Below are 24,441 nucleotides of genomic sequence, written 5' to 3'. Positions count from 1 at the left end.
AAATAGTGCACAGAGGAAAACAGTGCGCTGACAGATTCACTTAATCCTTTTTGCTTCAGGTGAAAAAGGGAAGAGTGATTCAAAGTAAACTGATGCTCCAGGGGCCGAATACCACAGCACTGTCAACTTTGGGAGCTGCCGTTTTGCTAATCAGCAACTCTTTATTTGCAATGGGAACTCTAATGCGCTTTCCTTGAGAACAACCATGAAATGTGTTTTTTGTTCTGTGTAATTATGTCATGCTCCTTTTGAAACGGGAATGTTTTATTGCTGACACTGAGATGTCTTGTTCTGCTTTACTCTTTCGTGCTGTACTTGTGTTGACTGCTGGTTCTGTGCACAGTTCTAGTTTAACTTACTTTGTCACCACTTATGATTTTCTAATGTGCATTCACTTTACTGAGAGCTATGATAAGTTCTAAAAATGTAACCATTTTACATCTAAATCACTTTAAATCTGTTTAACATGGCAGCAGATATATAAAAAACTAATTTAAACTCAAGGTAACGAGAATGTTGTTAACCTGTCTAACCAAACAAACCAGCCCAAAACCACATCAAGTTCTTCCTGTCCTAATTAAAGCTGATTTAAAGTTCATAACCTGCTAAACCTTTGCAATGTTGCCCTTCTAACTTCTAACTTTCTTAACTTCCAGATTTGCCTGTAACCTTTTTTTTTAATTTGTCTTCTCCAAATTTCTTAAAGGGAACTTTGATAATGAGCGCCTGGCTCTTGCTAGACAAAGAATCCCATACCGACTTGGTCGGGTAGTTGATGAGTGGCTACTCGAAAAAGGTAATAAAATCCCTTTAACTCCACTAATGATCTTACCGCCTAACCTAACCGTTAACCACAGCTCTGGAGGAGGTGCAGTGCCATGCAACAGGGGCAAATGTGATTGGCTCCTGAACCGAACTGAAGGTCTCCTTTAACCTGGTGCAGAATCACCAAGGTTAACAATGACCAGCTAACATGTTCTTCTTCCAGCACCAGGAAGCTCAGCTGGAAATGAGTAATTTATTTCAAATTTAGTTTGACCTATGCTGGCATCCAAAAACAAATCTCAGTAGTTTTTAATGAGGCCATGTTCAGGGGACCTCATCCAAGGCACCCTACATTGGGGCTGCATCTCTTCAGAGCTTTAACCTCCAAATAACCCAACATAACCCTTAATAACCTGACCACATGTAAACAGCTTCCTTCCTGTGTCTTTGGTTTGCTGAATGTTGGCTGAATGAAAACAACAAAAAAGTTTGATTTGCATTGGATTAACGAGAACAGGACCCCCACCACCACCCACCCACCCCAACTCCCTCCACTGAAAGTCACTAAAAGTTAAAGGGACTGTTTTTGTATGCAATCTACATTGAGTGCACCATCTGGATGCCCTTTGCCCTACCAGTGTTATACCTGACAGCACCTTCAGTTTTTAATGTGGTCCCATTAACCGGATGATTCTTTAACCCTTTGAGTACCAGATGTCCCAGCCTTTCTGTCTTTGTCTCGTGCCCTGTGTTTGTGCTGCTGAAGGTGGTTGATTCTTCAAAACAAGAAGAAGCCAGTAAAAACGAAATAAATACAACCCACAGGGGTAAATAAATATATATAAACATTGTTTTTTTTTCCATTAGAGATGCATTGAACTGATGATCATGACTTAAGCATTAAGACAGTTGGCTTTAGGGGTTTTCTTTAAAACAGTATTGTGATCTGAAAACACACAAGGATGAATTTAGAAGATAAAATCTGCCTTAGAGAGAAGGATGAAGTATTTGTGCAACAGACAAACAAGATAAATGAACTGCTTGCATATTTATTTGATGAAAACAAAACAATCATTGTGTTCATATCCAGCTTCCATAAACTGACTTCTTTTCTCTCATGTGGTGCAACAGCAAATGCACTTCTGCCGAGAACAGTTAGAACAGAAATCTGAATTAAAAAGGATTGGGAGATTAAACTTAAATGAAAAGCGAATCAATAAAAAATGACTTACCCACTTTATGAAATTATCTGTGTGCCATGAAACTCTGAAAAGAAGGAGCTTAAAATTGAATCTATTATTCTCTTTCTTCTCTACTTTGAAATCTGTCAAAAGATGAGAGTAATAGGAGTAAATAGTTGTAAACATTCCCATCGGATCATATGTTAAGAGTTTAACAAAGTGAATATTAAAGAAGATTGATTATGTTTATTGTTAGTGTAAATTAATTAATTAAAGAAGTGTCATACACACGCCATGGGCTAAAGACAAAGAGTTGCTTGTATTTTTAAATAGTTGTTTCAGTACAACTCTAGGTAACGGTAAAGGGAATTAGTGGACATTTATGAGCTCAAAGGGTTAAAGTTGTTTTTTAATCCAAAAAGAAAGCGAATAGAACTTCAATCTAAAAACCTCTAAGCAGAATCTAACCACCAACAGCAAATCAAACTCTACCCACACTAACCACTGAGGACTCCTCTCAGGGCGTTCCATCTTTCCTAACTAAGAGCTTAAAGAAATTGGCCAACCTTTCCAGCCTTACTGAGCTGGCAACAAATTCATGGAGTCTTCAGTTCTAACCTTGTTATAAATGATTTTTAACTGAACCTGGTTGTTGGTATTTGGAAGAACTTGGACAGGTCGTTGCAAACAACGAAAACTAAACAAATGCTAACCGTGCTCTAACTCCTGCTAAAAGAAACACATCTCTAAGTGAAGACGTCTTCAAATTGTCCTCTCCTGTTTGTTAAAGCAAAACTCAGAGGGTTAAAACGAAGCAAATCATTGAACCTCCAATTGACCTCATCTACTCTGGATAATTACTGTAAAGTATGTTTAAGAAAAAAACAATGAAGGTCCCTTTAACATTTATTGTTTTCACTACTAAGAAAATGGACATGTTTACTATGTATGCGCGTTGTTGAGTGGGTTGAATGAGACTTGTGTTTATGGGAAACAGCCTGCATCATTTAAACAGTAGTAGATGGTACAGGCTGTGTTGTGTATGACTAATCTTCAAAGGTCCTCACATGTTGCAGAGTTCTGAATCAGAGTGTGACAAACAATCAGCCTTGTGGGTCTCCTCCTCAACAATCTGCAGTGTTTTTTTTTTACAGATCTTAGCCAGAAATTTAACTGGGTTGTCACTCTTAGACTGGAATGGAATTAAATTCCTCTAAGAACATATTTTAAAAAAACACTCAATTAATAGTTCAGTCTGAGGCCATTTATGTGTTTAGTAACCTATCCATCTCCTACAGCCTGCTTAGCTTGCTTCCTCTCCATTTGAGATGACTACTTGAAGACTGACTCGTAACTTTCTTCAGTGCTCTTTTAATTCATTGCGCACAGAAAAAATGTTTTCTCTTTTATAAACTGGTGTTTTAGCAGCACTCTCTTTGATGTTATCACATCTTCCCAAAGCTAAAAAAAAAAAAATGATTAAAAATGATAAAAAACCAAAATGATTACAGAGTTAAAATTTTAAACTTACTTCAGCATCTTATATGAGTAACTAGCACAGTTAGCATAACAGCATTAAGCAGCAGTCTCCGTGTGTAATAGCTACTGAACGATGTCCATAGTGCGGCTGTTTATTTTAGACCTAGTTTATTTACTAATGCGAGGCCTTTCAAATAGGATACAGACACATTAACATCTTCTTAAAATGGAAGAGGTTACAGCACCGTTTTTGTCTTTTATTAACCACCTTTTCTTGCATTGATTTTAATTTCATAGTAAACAGGACCACAAACATCCAGCAAACCTTGATCAAAAGCTAGAAATTTGATGTTAACAAACAATACAAGAAACACAGTAAACCAGAAAAGGTCCAGATATTGTATTTTCTTTCTTTCTTTAATGTATCAGGGCTACAGTGATACAGATCCCTTTTTATTGAAAATCCAACTACTTTGTTTGTTTCATTAAAATGTGATTTGTTATCATTGACCAGGTAAAAAAAATAATAAATCACATAAAATGTATTTTGCATTTTTAATTAAAAAATAAATTTGTTGTGGTCCACAAGTACTTTCAGCATTATGATTTTGGAAAACAAGAGCAAAAGTTTGGACACCCATGCCCTAGAAAATAAAAACCTTTCACTTAACTTGGAGATTTTCAGACATTTCCAATTCATTTGAAAAGGATGAACGTAGCAATTTTACTGTAATATGTTTAGACTTCCTGTTATCGAGGTTAAGTCTAGCTCTCTTGCAGGCTGAATAAACTGCAGACATGTAGAAAATATATTCACCTTTTACACTTTCTTTTTCTTCTTCTGTGGTTCCCCTGACATCATTGATCTACACCTCACTGATACTGAGTACAGCTAACTTTCACACACCAAAAAGTGAGGTTGCTGCGGCCTAGTAGCTCGTAGGTACGGTGTGTTTGTTGACGGTAAAAAGATGGGATTATTGAGTTTCCAAACAATTGAGTAGCATGCAGTTTAGCTCTTTTGCTGTGAACATCATGTAAAAGGGTGATTTGCCATAGGAATGAATCACAGGTTTACATAATGCAGGTTTGCAATCCATGCACAAGAAAATAGGTTGTGATTTGCAAACATTACAGCCTCAACATAGCCTGTTTAACAATATACTGCTTCATTAATTGTTCAACCTCCTCTGCAATCTTTAATAGAGGTATACTTTTACACTTCCTGTGTGGACAGACACAAAATCATAGAGCTAATCACTTACTTTTGCCCTGACAAATGAGTATTTTGGTCACACCATGATTTAATGGAAGTCATTGGAGCCTGCGGTCCTAGAGGAGAGCTGTGCTGTCTGCCAGAATCTCATTCTGAAGCCCTTATCCAATTTCCCATACTGTGTGTGAGGCAGATCAGAGAGAGCATCTCCTGCCCACCCTGTGCCTGCTGACTAAATTCAAAATGGCAGCAATTACAGAGAAAGCAATGGAGGAGAAAAATCCCAAGTCCCAAAAGTTTTTAACAGCTCTATGTAAGACAAAGCTTACTGAGATGCAATCCTTTACCCAGCCATGGATCCGTCATTAGCAGTTTTCTCTATATCTCCACCTTCCTGCCCCTCATTTTCAGGTAATCAGTTTTCTTTCTTTGACTTTCAGCAGCATCCTTCATCCAAAAAATCACTGCAAGCAGTCTATTATGTCAAAGTTGCTACTTTCTTATGAGCCAGTGTTTGAGGATCCCACTCGCGAAACAGAGCTACAAACAAAAATGCAAACCAACAAGAATGGACCTCCTGGACAACCTTCTTACACCTTAGCGCCATTTTTCACAGAGGATTAACCAGGTGATCAAACCTGCCTAAAGAATATTCACTGTACATCATGTTGTTGTGAAGTAATGATCCCTGCACTGCTCACCAACAGCCTGATGATCAGTTTCGGTGATGAATTACATGAGACTGAGTGAGGAGTAACAGAGCAGCAGGTCTCTGTGGCCTCAGAATCAGGCTGAAGAACCAGGTTTAATGTTCAGAATTTAAAGGTCATATATTAGCTTCTCCCATCCCTAATAAAAAGCAATCAAGTCCTTCCCCTTGGTGCAGGGCCAGACCCCAAATCAAATCTCCAGGCCAGGCATCTATCCAGATCTGCTATTCATAATCATCCCCACTTCATTTCAGAGATTCTCGCCCATCTGGTCGCAGCCGAGTCTGCAGAGAGCCAATCCGTTCGAGGCCTTCTTTCACCAACCTCATGATGTGCTCCGACTCCCGCTGAGTTATTATCTTGTCTTCTCATTTGATCTCTCAGCACTATTATGGGACCATTTGAGAGAAATTGGGGGAAACTAAATGAATTCGTACATGCTTGCTCATGAGTGGAGAAGTGGTAGCAAGCAAGCGTAAAGAAAGAAGGGAATCTTCTGTTATTTCATGGTTCCCTACCATGAAATGGCCCAAAAAAAGCACAGTTACAGTTAGGAGAGAATAAAAAGAGAGAATCTTGTCCCCAGCTAACCACTGTGCTATCTCTTTTTGTGTCTCCCTCAACAGTATCATATGTTTCAGATCAACATACAGATAAGGGTTCAAATACCAAACCATGTCTGATTTAATCCAATTTACTCCCCCAAGAGACCTGCAGATACTCCAACACAATCAGAGCAGTTATTGCCTTTAAAGAACCACTGGGCATCTGATTGACTCATAAAGCATTCACTGCACAGTGTTGTCACTCTGTGCCCTGCATGTTTATTGTCAAGCACAATTAATTCTTGGTATTCAGCACGAACCGACCCAGCTACTGAGGAACTGAAAAACATGAAAACCTAATTCCCAAAGAGAGCCTTGTGCTGAGCAGATAACTTGAAAACACTTCATATTCGACTTTCCAGCATCCCACCCCACTCCCATCATGCTCGGCTCTTCTTTGACTCACACTACCCTCATAGTCTTAGGGAAGCTCTTTGAGTTGATTCTGCAAGAGAAAAAAAAAAAAACATGAATTCTGTAGCCACATGAAGGATTTCTGAGCACAAATCTATGAAAACCCCACGTACAAACAGTTCAATTTTCCACTCTGCACATCACAAACAAGTGGGTTGTTGACAGAGGTGAATTCTGGGCCATTCCTACCACCCTGCAAAGAGAAAAACATTTCAGGTTGAAGTGCCTTCCAACCACATGATGATCCTTCTCTCTGTGAGATAACAGGAGTTGAAGGTGGATGAGAGAGAAGTAATGACACAGTGAGAGATGCCGCTCTCTTCAGCTGCAGTCCCTTTCACCTTCCCTCATCCATACTTAGATCATCCGTTACCTCTCCCCCTAACACACCCCACCTCCATTTAGCAATCACCTCCTCCAGGTTAGCAGCAGCAGGCCCATCCCTCTTCTCCTCTGCTACTACAGTACATTCGGGGACATGTAGCCATCATTTCGCAGCCTCCGACAGGAAATCTGTGCATTAGCAACCCAAGCGTGGCCCAATCCCGGCCCATTCTCTGGTTTGGTTTGTCTTGACTTAGCTGGTAATTACTGACTACAGCTCATCTGAGACTAGCTATTTCTCTCTGTTAAGGAAGAAAACAGCCAAAGAGGATGTAGCGTCAATGCAAATCTGCTCCTACAAGTCTGATTTTACACCCGGTACAGCAGCGGCTTTTTCGGGATTTATGCTTTGGGTTGAAGAGTTAACCCAATGAGGATTGCGCTCCCTGATGTGGCCAAACTAGGCACCTTGTACCCTTTAATATGCATTCATGTGTAGAGTGACCACGTGTCCCACTTCATGCAGGACCACAGTCTTTTCTGTCTATTTTTAAAGATTTTCAAAAAGCAAAACTGCATGATCTCGTTTGCAGCTATACTTTCTGTCAGGCAAATTGCAATCCCACAGGGTGCAGCGCAGATTAGCCTTTTCCAACCTTTGTGCCTTTAGACTCTATCCAACCTGGAAATTTAATGACACAGCAAACTGTAAAGCTAAACAGCCGATGATGTCTGTATGATGTAAACAATCACAACAAGGAGAAAATGTGTCTTCAGTAACTGCAAAAAAAAGCAAAGACCAGCTAAACATTACAACTGAACCCATGGTCCAGTTGTAATGAACTCGACAACAGAGGTTACATTATTGTAAGGTACGACCTCAAACAGACGTAGTAGTAGTATTGCACAAAGGTAAGAGGACATTTCTTTTATGTGTTGTATGTAATTTTATGGGCCATCAGTGCTAGATATTGAAGTCAGGTTGCTGCTACTATAGAGATTTCTGTGAAGCACAACCACAGGGTGGTGAAAAAGTATCTGCCTCCTCAGATTTCTTTTGATTCTATTTTTTTAACCCACTTAAATTCTTCAGAACCTCAAACAAATTTTAATATTAGACAAAATGCAGTTTTTAAATTGTGATTTTATTTATTAATGCAAAAATATCCCAACCAACCTACTTCTATGTCATGCTAGCCTTGGTGCAAACACCTGGAGTCTTTTACATTGCTCTGGATGAATTTCGGCCCACTCTTCTTTGCAGATTTCCTGTAATTCAGGCAGACTGGAAAGTTTTCAAGCATGAGCAGCCTGTTTAAACTCATGCTACTGTATCTCAGTCAGATTTAATCTCAGACTTCCTTGCCCTGGTGGATAACCCAAGCGTGCTTGAGCTCAAGATTAGGAACTGATAGCCGACATTCTCCTTCGGGATTTTTTGGTAGAAAGTAGAATTCATGGTTCCGTTCATTCCTAGATGTTGTCCTCAAGCAGCCTCAGACCATCACATTACTACTACCATGTGACTTTCAGCGTGTGTTGTCTTTATAAAATAGGATGCAGCACACTTAGGTCTTAATGTTTCTGGCAAATGTGAGGTGAGAATTTGTGATTGTTTTGCTTGCAGTTACTGTGGCCCTGGAACTCTACCATGGATACCATTTTTCCCAGTCTCTTTCCTTTTTCTTGTGGTCTTGTTGAATTATGACTACTGAGCTTAATTAGGGCAAGCAAGCCCTTTAGCTTATCATCAGTGCTTATTAGACAAGAAGTCGGGTAAACCCTGGACAGGTCGGCTGTCCATCACAGGGCATCACGTAGACATGTGGGCCTAACAACCATGCACACACACACACACACACTCATACCTAAGGGCTATTCAGAGAGACCAACTGACCAAACATGAAAAAGCCTGTTCTTCCCCACATTTTTACACAGGGCCAGGTTGGTTTGAATAGTATATTTTTCCCCTTTTTTTAATTTATTTTTATACATCTTTGTTTGATATTACACTATGTTTGATGATCTGAAACATTTGAGTGGGGCAAAAAAAAAAAAAAAAAAAAACCAGAAGAAATCTGTAAGTGGACAAATACTTTCCCATCGTCTGCACATTTTCTAACTATGGATCAGGTCACCCCTCCGGACAGCTGATGCATCATGTTGAAAAAAACCATACTGCACAGAAAACTGGTAAATTAATGTTAATGTGAGTCCTTAAACAGAAAGGGAGGGAAACTTTATAGAAAAATCCAAATAAAATAAAGTTGTTTCAGCAAAATATAACTTCTGTTCAGGTTCATGCTGGGATCAATATTTAACTGAGGTGTAAAGAAAGGATTTTTATTAAAGATGTGGACAAAGCCCTAAAACACAGGCGTCAAACTCCTGTCAATTCAATTCAATTCAGTTTTATTTATATAGCGTCAATTAACAACACATGTCGTCTCAAGGCACTTCACAAAAGTCAGGTACATACATTCCAATTAATCCTAACCATTGAACAGTGCAGTCAGAGTTAGTTATTTATTCAGATTGGATAAAAAGTTTTTCTGTCTAAGGAAACCCAGCAAATTGCATCCAGTCAGTGACTTGCAGCAGTCACTCCTCCTGGATGAGCATGTAGAGACAGTGGACAGTGACTGGCGTTGACTTTGCAGCAATCCCTCATACTGAGCATGCATGTAGCGACAGTGGAGAGGAAAAACTCCCTTTTAACAGGAAGAAACCTCCAGCAGAACCAGGCTCAGTGTGAGCGGCCATCTGCCACGACCGACTGGGGGTTAGAGAGAACAGAGCAGAGACACAAAGAGAACAAAGAAGCACTGATCCAGGAGTACTTTCTATGGGAAGGAAAAGTAACTGTTAATGGATGTAGCTCCTTTAGTCACCTAGAAAGAAAGAACAGATACACTCTGAGCCAGGTTTTCAAGGTTAGAGTCTGAAAGAGAGCACATAGAGTTTGTCACAGTAAAAGCTCAGTCAATTGCCATATCTAGGAGAGTGAAAGGGTTAAACACTGAAAGACAGGGCCATGTGGATCATTGGTAGTGGGTGAGCATTAAGTTGTTGCCAGCAGAAGCTCTGACAATTCCCCTCTCCAGAAAGGTGTCACAGGTAGACACAGAGCCAGGCCAGGTGTAGCTTCTAGGAAGAGAATAGAGATAACAAGAAGTTAAAAGCTGAAATAACAGCAAATAATGCAAAATTGGAGAGTAGTGTGAGAATGTAGCGAAGAGGGTGAAAGTGGTCATTATGTCCTCCAGCAGCCTAACCCTATAGCAGGATAACTACAGAGATAGCTCAGGATAACCTAAGCCACTCTGACTATAAGCTATATCAAAAAGGAAAGTTTTAGCCTTAAACGTAGACTGTTTCTCCATCTAGAGCCCACTGATGGCCATTGTTATACTAAAAACCACAACGATTGCGATATCTCTCTCTGTCAGATTGACCATAACCATTGGAAAAGAGAAGAGGTCATACAGGTAGCAGAAATGGAGGGTGTGTTTGCACCTCAACCATAACTGAGCCGGTTTAACATATGTTATTCTAGGAGAACACACTATGATGTCATTTAAACGCTTCAAATCCATTTTTTCATTAAACTAGTCATAAATCAGGCTTTGCTGAAAGTCCACATTGCTGAAAGATGTTTCAGCAATGTATTGCTTAAACATATGTTTTAAACAATCCTTGCTAGAATGTACATTGAGCAGAGAGGGTTGTCGATGTATAAATGCCTCTTATATAAATTATGTGTATTTTCTTCCCTAAATGGAAACACCTCCTCCGGTCAAACAGCAGGGCTCCCGGAGTTCTGGCAGCAGGAGGCTTTGGCCTCAGAGTAAGGTCATAAAAAGACTGTTATTAGCACAAAGTTAACCATGTCATTAGTTGGCTGAATTTAAAAATAAGGAGTGGAAGGTAGAATCGACTTACATGTAGGTGACAATTACCATCTATACTTGGGGTTAATTTCTAAGACCCTATATTCTTCCTTCCATGTCTTTCTTCCCATTTTGTACATTTACTGTGTCTCTAACTCTGCCTCTTCTCTAGTTCTTATCGAGCCTATCAGCCCTCCCTCTAAGAGTTTGTCTTGATGACATTTTATCCTCTATTTTATCCTCTATACCCTCATTTATTGTCTGCCACTCCTCTTCCCTCCATGATATATCTCATGTCCCCCTTTTCTTAGCACTCAGACCTCTTCTCACTGTGTCGTCTTCCCTTCTCAAGCACCGGCTAGGTAACCACGGAGCTGTTCACCAGCAGAGGGGAAAAGGAAATTACATTTAATAGTCTTTTAATAGGGATGATTTCATTTAAACCTTTGATATCATAATGTCAGTCTTCTTTTCAGAGGAGAACCAGGAGGAAATTGACAGGCTAGTGTGAGATGTGCTGTAGGAAGGAGTTCTTGTCTTTCTTCAAATTGATTATAAACCTATTATGGAAGGCAGGGCACTGCATGCTGCATTCCACTGTGTATTAAAAATGTAAAAATGGCCCTTCTCCTCCTACTGTAAAATCTGCTATGACATACAGGGGTCATTACTGCAATGACTAAGCGAGCAAATCAAAGAGCTGCTCGTTTCTCCATGGTGATCCCCAGCCGCTAAACTCCCCCTCATCCCAAGCTGATCTAGCGATCAGCCGCGATTGCAGATGATAATGCCTTTGGCAATACCTGTCTCTTTTACCCACATTCCTGTTTGGGCAGAAATAATATACTGGCTTTTGGTCAAGATACTTGCTAGACAGCAAAGACACTAGCAGCCTAACCAGGGCAGTTTGGCTTATTTTTTGTTGTTTTCTTTCCTTTGAAGATTAGAGTAACTTATGCCAGAGATGTACGTCAATTCCAACATTTTAACCCTGTTAAATAATTCCCCTTTTTTCCTAAAACAATCCTGACCCACTGAAACATGGACTCCATAAGACCTCTAAAGGTCTGCTGTAGTATCAGCACCAAGGCATCAGTAACTAGTGAAATTTGTAAAGTCTGTCTAGCAAAGCGCTATTCACCTGCTGTCAGCATCTGATGAAATAAGTCTAATATATTTTTATTAGTCCCTGGTGTATACCTTAGATGTGTGCTTTAAGCTTGCTGTATCAATGTTCAGACTCTTATTCTGATGCAAGACAGGAAGTAGTTATTGACTTGCCCTGTTGTGTTGACAGAGTCAACTAATTAAAGCTTTCTGGGGTCCTCAGTAGAAAAAAGAAATGTCTTCTGAGTGACAGACAAGATATGATTTGTATGCGCTGTGAGAATCACAGGATAACTGTTAGCCACTAACACTAAAGTCTCCATCGGCTTCATAGCTTCCTATTGGTGCTAAACTAAAGAGCTATTTCTGCATTTCAATGAGTCTAGATGGCATTTGATCATTTCTAGTTGGAAATCTTGAATACTTAGGCTGATCAAGCCTGAAATGGATCATTTTACATAGTTTGAGCATTATGACACATTTATCCCACATGTCAAATACAAAATGGAGCATATTCAGTTATTTTTGGCATAAAAGCACCATAGAATCAGACAACAATAATAACCTAATACAGACTAATCTAAACAGAAATAAAATATCTACTCTGATAACTGATTATTTATTTCTAACACAGTTTGTGATTTGTGAAACCTTTACACTACTTGTTTTCCCAGAAATACTACCAAAGTCTCCTCTCATCCTGTGCTTGTAAACCCAATGTCATAGTTTTCCTACCGTCCTGGATGGTGAGAAGTGATATTTCCATGAATTAATGCACCTTTCATCAGAGCACACATATCAATAATCTTTTCAGTAATTTGAGACATATTACGTCCTGTGTTAGTTTGAAGAACACAGGCCAGCTGCTAGACACCTAAACCTCAACCACAAAATGATTATTTAAAGACTAGTTTATCTATATTGTAGTTCATATACTGCTGCCTCCTGCCCACTGCCGCTATAACAAGATAATCAATGTGTTTCACTTCACCTGTCAGTGGTCATAATGTTATTGGTCTGCATATTACCACCGACAGGGTGGAAATGAAAGTATTAACTCTCACTTCAGATGATAAAGCTCCTCCTGTAACATCCTGTTAAGTATCATTAATAACATGTAATGTTCACACGCCTTTGATTAAGAAGATTTTCATGACTCCAGGTGATTTTTAGCTCAGTTACACATTAATGTCTGGTAAAGGAATACATTTAAAACCACATAGAGGATACTTCTGGTCTGATACCCAAGTTACCCAGCCTTCTGCAAGGCAATCAGTAACTGTAACATTTAGATTAATGTGGTGGAGTAAAATGTAATTTTCTTAGAGCCAAAGTAGCAAGTATTATTACATTTAGAGCACCGAAACACAATTACCTTAGGCTGGTACTTAGAGCAGTGCTTGTTTAAATTTGCTTGAAAGCTAAAGATGTTTCCGTTCAATGTGAAAAAAAAAAAAGATAATTAACTCTTTGAGCCACAGATTATGAAAGTTCTGCTTCGAAAATACTCCCAAAGCCATCTTAAAAGCTGTGATGAAAAATCCTGAAACCTAAGACTTCTCACCAAGCCAGTGGGAGAGTTAAAATGCTCCAGAAAAATCCTGTTTTACTCATGTAGGACTGTGAAAGATGGTAAACAATTCCCTAATAAGAACGAGTTAGAAATTCTTATTTTACTGAATTTTCAAATAGACTTCTGAAGCTGAAATAAAGTACATCCTACCCCAATTTATCAAACAGTAACACTAAGAAGTCTGTTAAACTGGGAATAAACTGTGAAAGACCCCGTCGCCTACATGAGCCTCTGTGCAGAAGAGAGTAAACTGGTTATAAATGTTTAATGTGTACCCCCCACGTAGGCTGATTAGTGTTTTAGATCATATGTCTTGTTGCATACTTGAACTGTACACCAGGATCAGACGTGACAATGATAAATACTTAGCTTTGTATGCTCGCTTAATTTTAGAGTTTGTCATTTCCTGGAAAATGTTGATGACTCATTGCTCGGGGGTGCATGCTTAGTTTGCATTTGACAGAATGCTTCATCAAGAATTTGGATTTCTGCAGCTGTAATACAGAATGTCAGGCAGCATCTGTTTAGGACCAGCAGAGCAAGCCAAGCAGGTCGTTTCTCGCTGGCTCTGTTTCTGTGAGATGTATAAATAATGGGAAGAAAGCCTCACTTTATGGCAGTTTTATAAAATATCTCTTTTATAGACAGCAGTAGATCTACAGTAAGCTACAGTATGTTCGCACACTATAACATCATGGCTTGACACTTTAAATCTTTATTCATTTTATAATGTTTGTTTTATTGCAAACACTAACTCAAGCAGTAAAAGTGTTGCTTTCCACCGATTGTTGTTCCAAGGAACAAAACTGCAGGTTAGTTCAACAGGATGGGTGGGCTTTAGGCTCTTTCACAGACTGTTTTAGGTTTAAATAAGAGAGAAAAGATATCTGGTCCTAGTTTGATACCTTTTAAAATTAATTACATGTAAAATGGACTGAACTTATATAGCGGTTTTCCAGTCATACAGACCACTCAAAGCGTTTTACACTAGAGCCACATTCACCCAATCGCACTCACTAACACATTCATACACCGATACGCAGATCGGTAGGCAACTTGAGGTTACTTGCCCAGGGGCACATCAACATATGGCAGGAGGAAGCTGGAATTGAACCCACAACCTTCTGATTGCAAGACGACTACTCTTCCTACTGAGCCACAGTCACCATGTATAGGCTTTAAAACTCAGTAAAGCTTTAGAGTGCAGTAGAAAAACACTACATTTTCTCAGCATCACATGGTCTACATTAGTTTGATTGTATCCCATTTCACTGACCCATTGGTGACATTCCAGATGCTGCAGCATTTTTCTTTTCTTGACAGCAACAAATAATTTGTTCTAACAGTAGTTTTCTTTTGTTTCGTAAGAGAAATCTGACTCAACAGATGCAGATATTTTCTTCAATAAACTCTTGCTCCTACTGACGGTGTAGTTCATGCAGTTTGCTGACTAGAGTTGTAGTAGTTCTCCTGCCTAGCGCTTTGCTTTAAGCGTAAAATTTTCTTCCAACACAGACAGCTGTCTAGGCACATACCGGGGCCATCACAAAGACAGATAGGGAGACGAAAAAGACTGAGATGGTCAAGCAAAACCCTTTTTTATGTGCACAGCCTATAATGCAATTTTGCAAGCAATGGAGATGAAGATAAATTGTGATTTATAAAAGTTGGCCACAAATTCGCAAATTGTATAGATGAGAACATGAAAGACTGTAATCTATCAACAGTTTAGTCAGGAACCTTGATACTGATCATTTAAAAATGCTTTGAACTGACACTGAGCTAATACCTGGAATCAGATGGGAACATGTACTTAAAGTAATAGTTGGGATTTTTAGCCAATTATAGTTCCCCAGCTTGTATTAGAAATATGACAAATCGCAGTGGGTTTATAGAAAACAAAAGAAATAGTGGTGGAAGTCTAACAGCTAGTCCGATGTGATCCTTGTTTGGCTCATTTTAAAACAATTCAAACTGAAAGTGTTTATAGCTGTAGAAAATATCACTATATTAGTAGATAGAAATTGACTACACTTGACAGTTGTCACTGTTTTCTCAGCCAATGTAACATACTACGTGAAGTTACACTGATAAAGGCCGGCGGCAGCTGTATCAAACCAACTCATCAGTTGCGACTCGTCAGTCCACTCTATAGCCACAAATAGTTTGGTAAACTTTTGGATTTTCCAGCAGGCTTATATTTGTGCAACAGCTTGCTAATATAGGGTTGTTTCCCACATAGAGTATATTATCAATTTTAGTTTGAGTTGTTTTAAATTGTTAAAATTGGCTAAAACTAGGCTTTGTCTGACTAGCTTATAGCCTTCACCGCTTTGACTATCTAGAGCAATATGACATCTCGCTACTGCAAGTACTGTCCGTTTTATATCATACATGGCCTTCAGCAAGTAAATGTTAAATTTTTGACTGATTCATTACAGTGAGCTTCACATACCAGGACTGACTGCTGAGATGTCAACATTAGGGTGTTTTTGTCACCAGGTTTAAACCACCAAGGAGCCTACATTTTTTATGCTTTAGCCTGGGAGAATATTTAATTGTAACATTGAATTAAATTAATCACTACCAATAAGCGCTCCAGTCTGTACACTTCTGGAGCTAAAACTGCAGTAAACAACAGTCAAAAGTCAAGGGGTTAGTTTCTTCACAGGTTCAAAGGAGGCTGAGACTTTGCATAACTGTGTAACTGTGTTCTATGTGGTAAAACCTAAAACTGTCATTTTTGACAGATATATTAAATGCACAGTTAAAAAAGAACTCGTATGTATCAGTCTGTTATCTGAGCTCAGCATCTGTAGTGGCTTGTTGCTAAATCCTGACCCTCCTGGTGTCTGCACTGCGGTTAATTAAGGCTCCATGTGTTGCTCTGAATGTCTGTAATAGTTAGATGCTGGTTGGCTGGCTGCCATGCGGCGCCATAATCTCACCCCGCCCGACTGGGTCCCATCCATGAGCCGCTGCCCATTAAATGCCTATCACCTTAAGAGACCAGAGGACAGAAGCAGCAGCCACCCAATCCCACTGAATAGGTCCAATAGACTCCTCATCAATGTGCAAGCCCTGACACACACACACACACAGAGGAGGCACATGTAAATACAAATCTTTGCAAAGACACACTGCTTGAACAGACAAATCATCACTGACATATTTCATAAGTCATTATGTAGAAGCACACACAGCCTGTTCTCTGCGGCAGAGTTGCATCCAGCTCTGTCATATTAGGAGCGGTGATTGCTTGTCATGCAGAGGCTCCATCCCTCCACCCCACCACACCACACTCATCCCTGCCACCAAAATTGGCTTTAAAACCACATGTCACTTTTGATTTGACCTGGCAGACCCTGAAACAATAACTTCATCAGGGCCTGTTTGGGTCTCATCCTAACCAGACAGATACAAAAACAAACAATGATCTCCCCTGCATGTTATCTAGAGGGCACCTTCCTTTTTATCTCTTCGGTCTCTATAATTTTCTGTGGTACAACTCATACCCTGCACACTACGACTGCTTTTCATTACATTCTTACTAGACTCTCCATGCGAGGAGCATTGGGTTAGCATAGAAACGTTATCTCTTTATTTTGCAGGATCCAGGATGAAAGATGACACTTAGTCTTCAACGTCTTAACATGAAAACTCAGATTGTTTGAAACGGGAGACACTCTGGGCTGATTTGTGGTTGTGTGTGTATGTGTGGAAGGTGTGTGAGCATGAGGTGTAGTATGTAAATCTGTGCATACCCTCTTAGTATTAAAGTTACCGACTTTAGGTGCACACACATATGGTTTTTCTCCTGTGTTTTCCTAGCTTATAACACTTTAACAGTGTTCATATTTTCTTCTCCTGCTATTTATTTCAATATCACTCCCACAACAAACATGCTGGTGATGAGATAATCAAGTAAGACACCACATTATGTCAACAGTGCATATGCCAGACATTAAGTGTCTTCATTAATGTGTTAGGGGACAAGAACCCAGGCCCCGGTGGGTCTCCGACAGACCTAATGATGTGATAATGGGATGGCATGCGTAATAGCCCATCTCAGTGGAAAAGATTTCTCCAGGATGCCTGTAGGAACCTCACAGATACACATGTGCCGTAACACCCACACATAAACATACAGATATGCATTATCTGTCTGATACTTCCACCCACCTGGGTGTTACATGAATGTCAGACCAAGTGCGCTCATATAGGAGAGTAAATCATAATTAGAGTGATGAAGTACCCTCTAAGCTCTCTTAATTGAAAACAAATGAGAGTGTCTCTTTGCTGATGACTAGAATATTGCCCTAATGCACTTGGATTATTACGCTGAAAACAGAAACACTGAAAAGTTACTCCAAGGGTTTGGTTGTCAGCAGTCAACATGTGAGGAAAACTGTTTATACTGCTTGAACTTTTCTTTATTGTGTCACGTTACAACCACAAACTCCAATGTATGGTATTGGGGCTTTATTTGACCAACATAATGTCAGCCATAACTGTAAAGTGAAAGAAATTGTCTTTTTTAATAAAAATCTGAAAGTGGTGTGCCTTTGTATCCATTAACTGTGACACGCCCACAAAAACTCCAGTGTAACCAGTTGCCTTCAGAAGTCAGCAAACAAGAAAATAGAGTCAAACCTGTGGGTTATATAATCTCACTATAAATACAACATGGAATACATGGGTCACCACCTAAACTGACAGGCCTAGCAAGGAGAACATTATTGAGAAAAGTAGTCCAGAGGACCATGGTAACTCCGGAAGAGCTGCAGAAATCCACATCTCAGGTGGGAAAATCTCTCAACAAGACAACCTTAAACGTATGCACTCCTCAAATCTGGCCTACATGGAAGAGTGGAATTAAAAAAGACATTGTTGAACAAAGCTTGAGAATTCCCATTCACAGTTTCCATAGACCTTATAGGGACACAGCTAACCCAGCTCTGCTCAGATTAGATCAAAGTTAAACTTTTTAACCTTTAAGCAAAACACTGGGTGTAGCAGAAAATGAACACTGCAAATTACTTAAACAACCCATTCCTCAGTGAAACACAGTGCAGTTATTGCAACAAATATGAAGAAATTAACAATTTTTTCCTTCCACTTTACAATTATGCACCACTTTGTGTTGGTCAGTCATATGAAAGCCAATTAAGATATATTGAACTTGTAATTTGACAAAATACCTCAAGGGGTGTAAATACTTTTGCACTGTACTGTATGCATACACGCTGAGGAGCGTCTACTCCCTTCAGGCCCACATAACTGTAATTTCAGAGGTTCATAGCCCAAGTCGATATTTCACTCTGAATTGCACACATTAGTGGCATATTCCTTTCATAACCAGACACACTCCCTCTTTCCTTACAGCGATTGATTAATCCATAAAAAAAGCTCTTTGGTTTCTCTCATCCTACTCCTTTGAGTAATTACCTCATAACTCCTATTTCCAGCCCACATCCTTACAAACATGTCCATCTAAACTATATGACTCATAATGGGGTAGCCGTTGCAAAAAGTCCAGGTGGCATCATGGGCAACCCCCAGAGGAGACAAGCATGCAAAAATAAAATTGTGTAATGTGAAACCAATGCTACCATCAGCTGGGAATGCTGCAGAAAAAAAAACTCCACCTGCCATGATGCCCACACTCCGCCCCTTCACCATACATCCCGGGAACACATTAGTACTGGGCCCTGGCTAAATGGTTGACCCCATCCTCCCTTCATCCATCTATCCATCTAGATAAATGGTAATGACCACAGAGAAGAACAGCCCCTGATGAATTAAACATTTCCTTCCAATGAGGATCTCATTTTCCCCCATTTAGATGGCAGTGAGGTGACATTTTTTCTGCTGGCAGAGGTACTTTGTCATTTTGCAGCTCAGGTGCATTGAAGGTCAATGACACAGAGCCAGCACTGTTCTAATATATTCCATCTCAGAGCAAATCAGATGCATTTTGCTGTGAACTGCCCATCCCGGGGTCAATCCACAACTACCCCCGCAATCTATTTGACTGCCAGATTCACACTGCTTGTCATGGAATCAGGCACGTGCCCAGCTCCATAATGGCAGCAATTGCTGCAACCCAGGGTCCAATCTCCCTAAAGTGTTACCCAGGAAATCCCCTGTTCCTCAATTTCCTCCACACTCTGTGCATTACTTTGTTTATATTCAAGCTAAAACATGAGCTGAATTATATTCTTTTTATCTTTTTCTCCTCATTTTCTCATGGCCTCTCTTCTCCTGTCTTATCTCTACTACTACTCTGTCATTACTCTGACTTCTGTGGCATTATCAGGTCGCCAGCTGACCATCTTCAACAGCCAGGCGTTCATTAAAGTTGGTGGTGGAGAGAAGGGGCGCCACTTCCAGGGCCAGATGTCAGGCCTGTACTACAACGGCCTGCAGGTATTCAAACTGGCAGCCGAGGGCGACCCCAGCGTCCAGACCCAGGGCAACCTGAGGCTGGTGGGCGACGTGCCCACGGTGCTCACTACCGACACCACCTCCACCACCCCACTGGCTGATATGTCCACCACCATCATGGAGACAACAACCACTATGGCTACAACTACCACCCGTAAAGGGCGCTCGCCCACCATGAGGGACAGTGTCACACAGGTGAGGAAGCATATGGTTGTAAAAACTATTTGTTGTTGCATGCATGTAGACCTGGTAAACAGATTTTGAGAACATGGCAGCCTGCATCACACAACCCCACTTATTTCTTTCTGAGCATGAGTCATTTTCACTGGTTCTCAGAATTGGTCACAGTTTCCTTTAAAACCTAAAGAGAACAGAAGCTGGACTTGTTTTGGGTGAATTTTTAGCCATTCCCAGGATGTTGGTCCTTTATATTTTGATCTGTCACTAATATGAAAATATTCTCCCTTACTCTGGTATATGGAAATTGCAGTGTTTTTTTTTTTCTTGGAAATTCTGCAATTCATAGATCTGCAAACTTCCCGAAATGTTAAAGTCTTCAGGAAAACTTTGGAGCTTCACCAGACCAGACCTGACAGTTTCACCTGCCACTCATTCCTCTCATCAAAACCCCTGTGGTTTATTTTATAAGTTTGGGCTAGATAATTATCCCAGTGGATCATTTTATACATAAAAAAACGTACAAAAGACATTCTTGCATATACAATAATACAAACATTATTTGTATTTTGTTGATCTTTGTCTTATTTTTTCTCAGCTTTCTGCAAAGTCAATAGTTACAGCCATCCAAACTTCATGTGGTCTTCAGATTAGCTCAAGAACCATGGTAAAGCTGCAGCATCCAAGCCTTACATCACCAAGGGCAATGCAAAGCATTTATTGCAGTGGTGTAAAGCATGAAACTACTGGAATAACAAGCTAGGCCTCTCTGTGTGTTATCCAATGGATGAGTCTGGGTTTGTCAGGTACCAGAAGGACATCATTGTGTAAAGTTTAGTACAAAGAGGATTATGGTGCAGGGCTGTTGAGCTTGCCCCTTAGTTCTAGTAAAAAGATATAGACATTTCAAACAATTGCATGCTCCCAACTTTAAGGTGCCCCCTCTTCTGTTTTAAGTTTGGTTTATTTAAAGGCGGCAAATGGCAGAGTCTACCTTACACCCACATTTTATCAGATAAAGAAGTCTAATCAAGTAACAGTCAAAGTGATGGTACATGTTTTTTTTTTTTAAACCTGGCTCTTATACAGTATTTATGTTCAATCAATTGATTTATTGAATAATCAGCTAATTGATTTCAGACTCTTGTGCAACAAAGTTAGACAGTTAGTAGAACTCCTATTCCCTGGGGAGTCTTAATGCAGCTAATTGGTTAGTTTGATTGGCCACTGTTCAATTAGTCTGAGTTGAAAGACTGAGCCAGGGAGTGCAATTTCCTTCATTTTTCAGATACTTTGTTTTACAACATTATAGAGCAAGATTTAAGTGATAACCATTTGTTTGGCTGTGATGGATTGGCGACGTGTCCAGGGTGTACCATGCCTCTCGCCCATAGACTGCTGGAGATAGGCACAACGCCCCCCTCCCCTCCCCCGTGACCCACTATGGAATAACCGGTATAGAAGATGAATGAATGAACCATATTTGGCCCACATTTGTGCCCATAAGCTGCCAAACCACCTGACCATGCTGTGCAATAGGCTTCATTTATTAGCCCTCAGACCTTTAACAGAGATGCTGAAAATCAAAGACGAGAGGGTTTGGGTGGGTGGCGGTGGTGCAGGGCAGGGAGATCATCAGCATCAGGATATCCTCAGTACCATGGACAATGCTTTACGTGTTAGTGAGAGCCCGTCATTTACGGTCTGATCACTACCCACATTTGCTGAAGTTAGTATCGTGTCAAGCAACAATTAACAAACAGAAGGGAAGTGCTGTTTCCCGCATGCAGGTTGATGGAAGAGCCGAGTGATTCAGGCCCTCTACTCTCATGAGAAGACTTAATGACAGGATCTATTTGTTCCAGGGGGAAATATGTTCCACTTGACATCCACAATCATTAACTGCAAGCTGTGTGCTTAGCAAAACCAAGTGTGATCCAGGACGTCTCTGGGAGTGCTGCAAGCTTCATGCCTATATTCTGAAAGATGTGCACTCTGTCAGCAATTTCTGCCACTGTGAAGGTTTTGTACTTGAAAGCTCTTGTCTTTTAAGCTGTCAATTTTGAATGTTTAAGAACTCACAGAAATAACAAAGACCTGTCTCAAATTTGCAGCAAATTGCACTCATTCAGTGGTATTCATTAAGGAGTTTTATGTCTACATAGATTCATCTGAAGTCCATCAGCAAGTTCTGTACAGCCTTGTAAGCATGATCAGCAGATTCAGAAAAAAATTTCCCTTACTCTTTATTATTTGATCATCAAATCACACCTTTTCCATTTAGACCATTTGGAATAAACAGACCAATGCCAATTAGAGGGAATTCTTATTGAGACTTCTGACAGATCAGTTTACTACATGTATCCAACTTTGTATGGCCAACAGTAAAACTTTAGTACAACCAATTGGATAAGCATACTGGAGCTTTATAAAACTTTTGCTCTAAAGTTGGAAAAATGCTTATCCAAGCATTTGCTTCTGCTTATTGTTGACACTTTGTTGAATTACAAAAAGAGTACCAAAACGTCTGCTTTTTTAAGAATAGTCAAACAGGAACCGATTTTTCAGAATACAACCAGCATTTAAGGTACAACTGTGATGTGAAGTTGGTAGCTTCTTTCAAATCAGTCAGTTTTCTTCCTATTGACCCACACTGCAATGTGCATTGCATTTTATGACCGTTTTTTGTACGAATGCAATTACTGTCAACAGTGTTGTATTTAACTTTAAATACAGTACGGTCTGAGCTCTCTATATTGTATTGACGAAATGGCATAAAACAGCAAAGACAGCAGACTGAAAATAAAAACAGATTTACAGAAAAATAACTATTATACAAAGTAATATTTTGTATAAAGTAATATTTTTCTTTTAATATCAAGATTCTACAAGTTTGTTCTGTCAGAGCTTTTTAATTTTATAGTTTAACTTTCGAGACAAAACAGCTGACACAGGTCTCCATTACTCTGTCCTTCTGACTTGGTGAAAAACACAAACTGCTTTACTAATAATAGGTAATAATTAAATTACTTGCAAAACATCTCGAAACACCAGGAACCATACAAGTATGGTTAGAGATTTCCCTACAGGTCTGAGTTGGCAATAGAGTTCCAAAATACAGTACGTATATGGGATCGCAATTATCACTGCAATATCACAACAGCAGAGGACTATCTGGACCCAATATTTGGTAGTATACTACAGTATGTTCCAAGCATCATGCATTACATATTGAAAAGACATTTGATCAGTTGGATGGACTCAAACTGGGTTGTGTGTTTTCATGACACTGTGATCTGAACGGGGCTCTAGAGATTCAATGCACTGTGATTTTGATTTTACTGTGATAGCAATGCACATTTTATATCAAAATGATTTACCAAAAATAAATAACAGCTCGAGTCACACAATCAACATGTCCTGTTAACTAGTAATCTGTCATTTCAGTTTGGAGCAAGTTTGGGCAATTAGTTGGCCGTGGTTGTTTGTTGTGTTACTCCATAAGGAGCAGAACGGCACATAAGCACATAAACACCTCTAATAAATTAATTTGCCATCCATCATGTAGACCTATGTTTGCAGGCTCGCTGGAGGATTGGAGGGTTGTGTGGTTTTTGGTGCCTATCTCCAACAGTCTCAGGCCGAGAGACGGGGGAACACATTGGGAACACACAAAGGTCTCTTATAAATACAGGGGTTGGACAATGAAACTGAAACACCTGTCATTTTAGTGTGGGAGGTTTTATGGCTAAATTGGACCAGCCTGGTAGCCAGTCTTCATTGATTGCACATTGCACCAGTAAGAGCAGAGTGTGAAGGTTCAATTAGCAGGGTAAGAGCACAGTTTTGCTTAATATATTGAAATGCACACAACATTATGGGTGACATACCAGAGTTCAAAAGAGAACAAATTGTTGGTGCACGCCTTGCTGGCGCATCTGTGACCAAGACAGCAAGTCTTTGTGATGTATCAAGAGCCACGGTATCCAGGGTAATGTCAGCATACCACCAAGAAGGACGCACCACATCCAACAGAATTAACTGTGGACGCAAGAGGAAGCTGTGTGAAAGGGATGTTCGGGTGCTAACCTGGATTGTATTCAAAAAACATAAAACCACGGCTGCCCAAATCACGGCAGAATTAAATGTGCACCTCAACTCTCCTGTTTCCACCAGAACTGTCCATCGGGAGCTCCACAGGGTCAATATACACGGCCGGGCTGCTATAGCCAAACCTTTGGTCACTCATGCCAATGCCAAACGTCGGTTTCAATGGTGCAAGGAGTGCAAATCTTGGGCTGTGGACAATGTGAAACATGTATTGTTCTCTGATGAGTCCACCTTTACTGTTTTCCCCACATCTGGAAGAGTTACGGTGTGGAGAAGCCCCAAAGAAGCGTACCACCCAGACTGTTGCATGCCCAGAGTGATGGTTTGGGCTGCCATATCACAGAATTCCCTTGGCCCAATACTTGTGCTAGATGGGCCCGTCACTGCCAAGGACTACCGAACCATTCTTGAGGACCATGTGCATCTAATGGTTCAAACATTGT

General features: G+C 40.0%; 1 protein-coding gene and 1 long non-coding RNA gene across 10 annotated transcripts in view; one reads left to right on the top strand and one right to left on the bottom strand.

The window, feature by feature from the left end:
* nrxn2b (neurexin 2b) overlaps positions 1 to 24,441 on the top strand; it is a 960,343-nt gene that overhangs the window by 910,806 nt on the left and 25,096 nt on the right. For 7 of the 9 annotated variants that reach the window (XM_047385485.1, XM_047385484.1, XM_047385482.1 and 4 more), the window contains 2 exons: positions 707 to 796; positions 19,584 to 19,906. In XM_047385485.1, coding sequence (XP_047241441.1) covers positions 707 to 796; positions 19,584 to 19,906 — 413 coding nt within the window. The remainder of the gene's footprint in view (positions 1 to 706; positions 797 to 19,583; positions 19,907 to 24,441) is intronic. The other 2 variants (XM_047385486.1, XM_047385489.1) reach the window with 1 other exon arrangement.
* The window catches only part of LOC124880400, a 74,370-nt gene that overhangs the window by 29,757 nt on the left and 20,172 nt on the right, over positions 1 to 24,441 (bottom strand). The gene's annotated exons all lie outside the window — the stretch shown is intronic.

The sequence above is a fragment of the Girardinichthys multiradiatus genome, chromosome 14, assembly GCF_021462225.1.
Source record: "Girardinichthys multiradiatus isolate DD_20200921_A chromosome 14, DD_fGirMul_XY1, whole genome shotgun sequence".
In the NCBI taxonomy this organism is placed as follows: Eukaryota; Metazoa; Chordata; class Actinopteri; order Cyprinodontiformes; family Goodeidae; genus Girardinichthys; species Girardinichthys multiradiatus.
The sequence above is the reverse complement of the archived record's forward strand: the minus strand, read 5'-3'. Positions and strand labels throughout refer to the sequence as shown.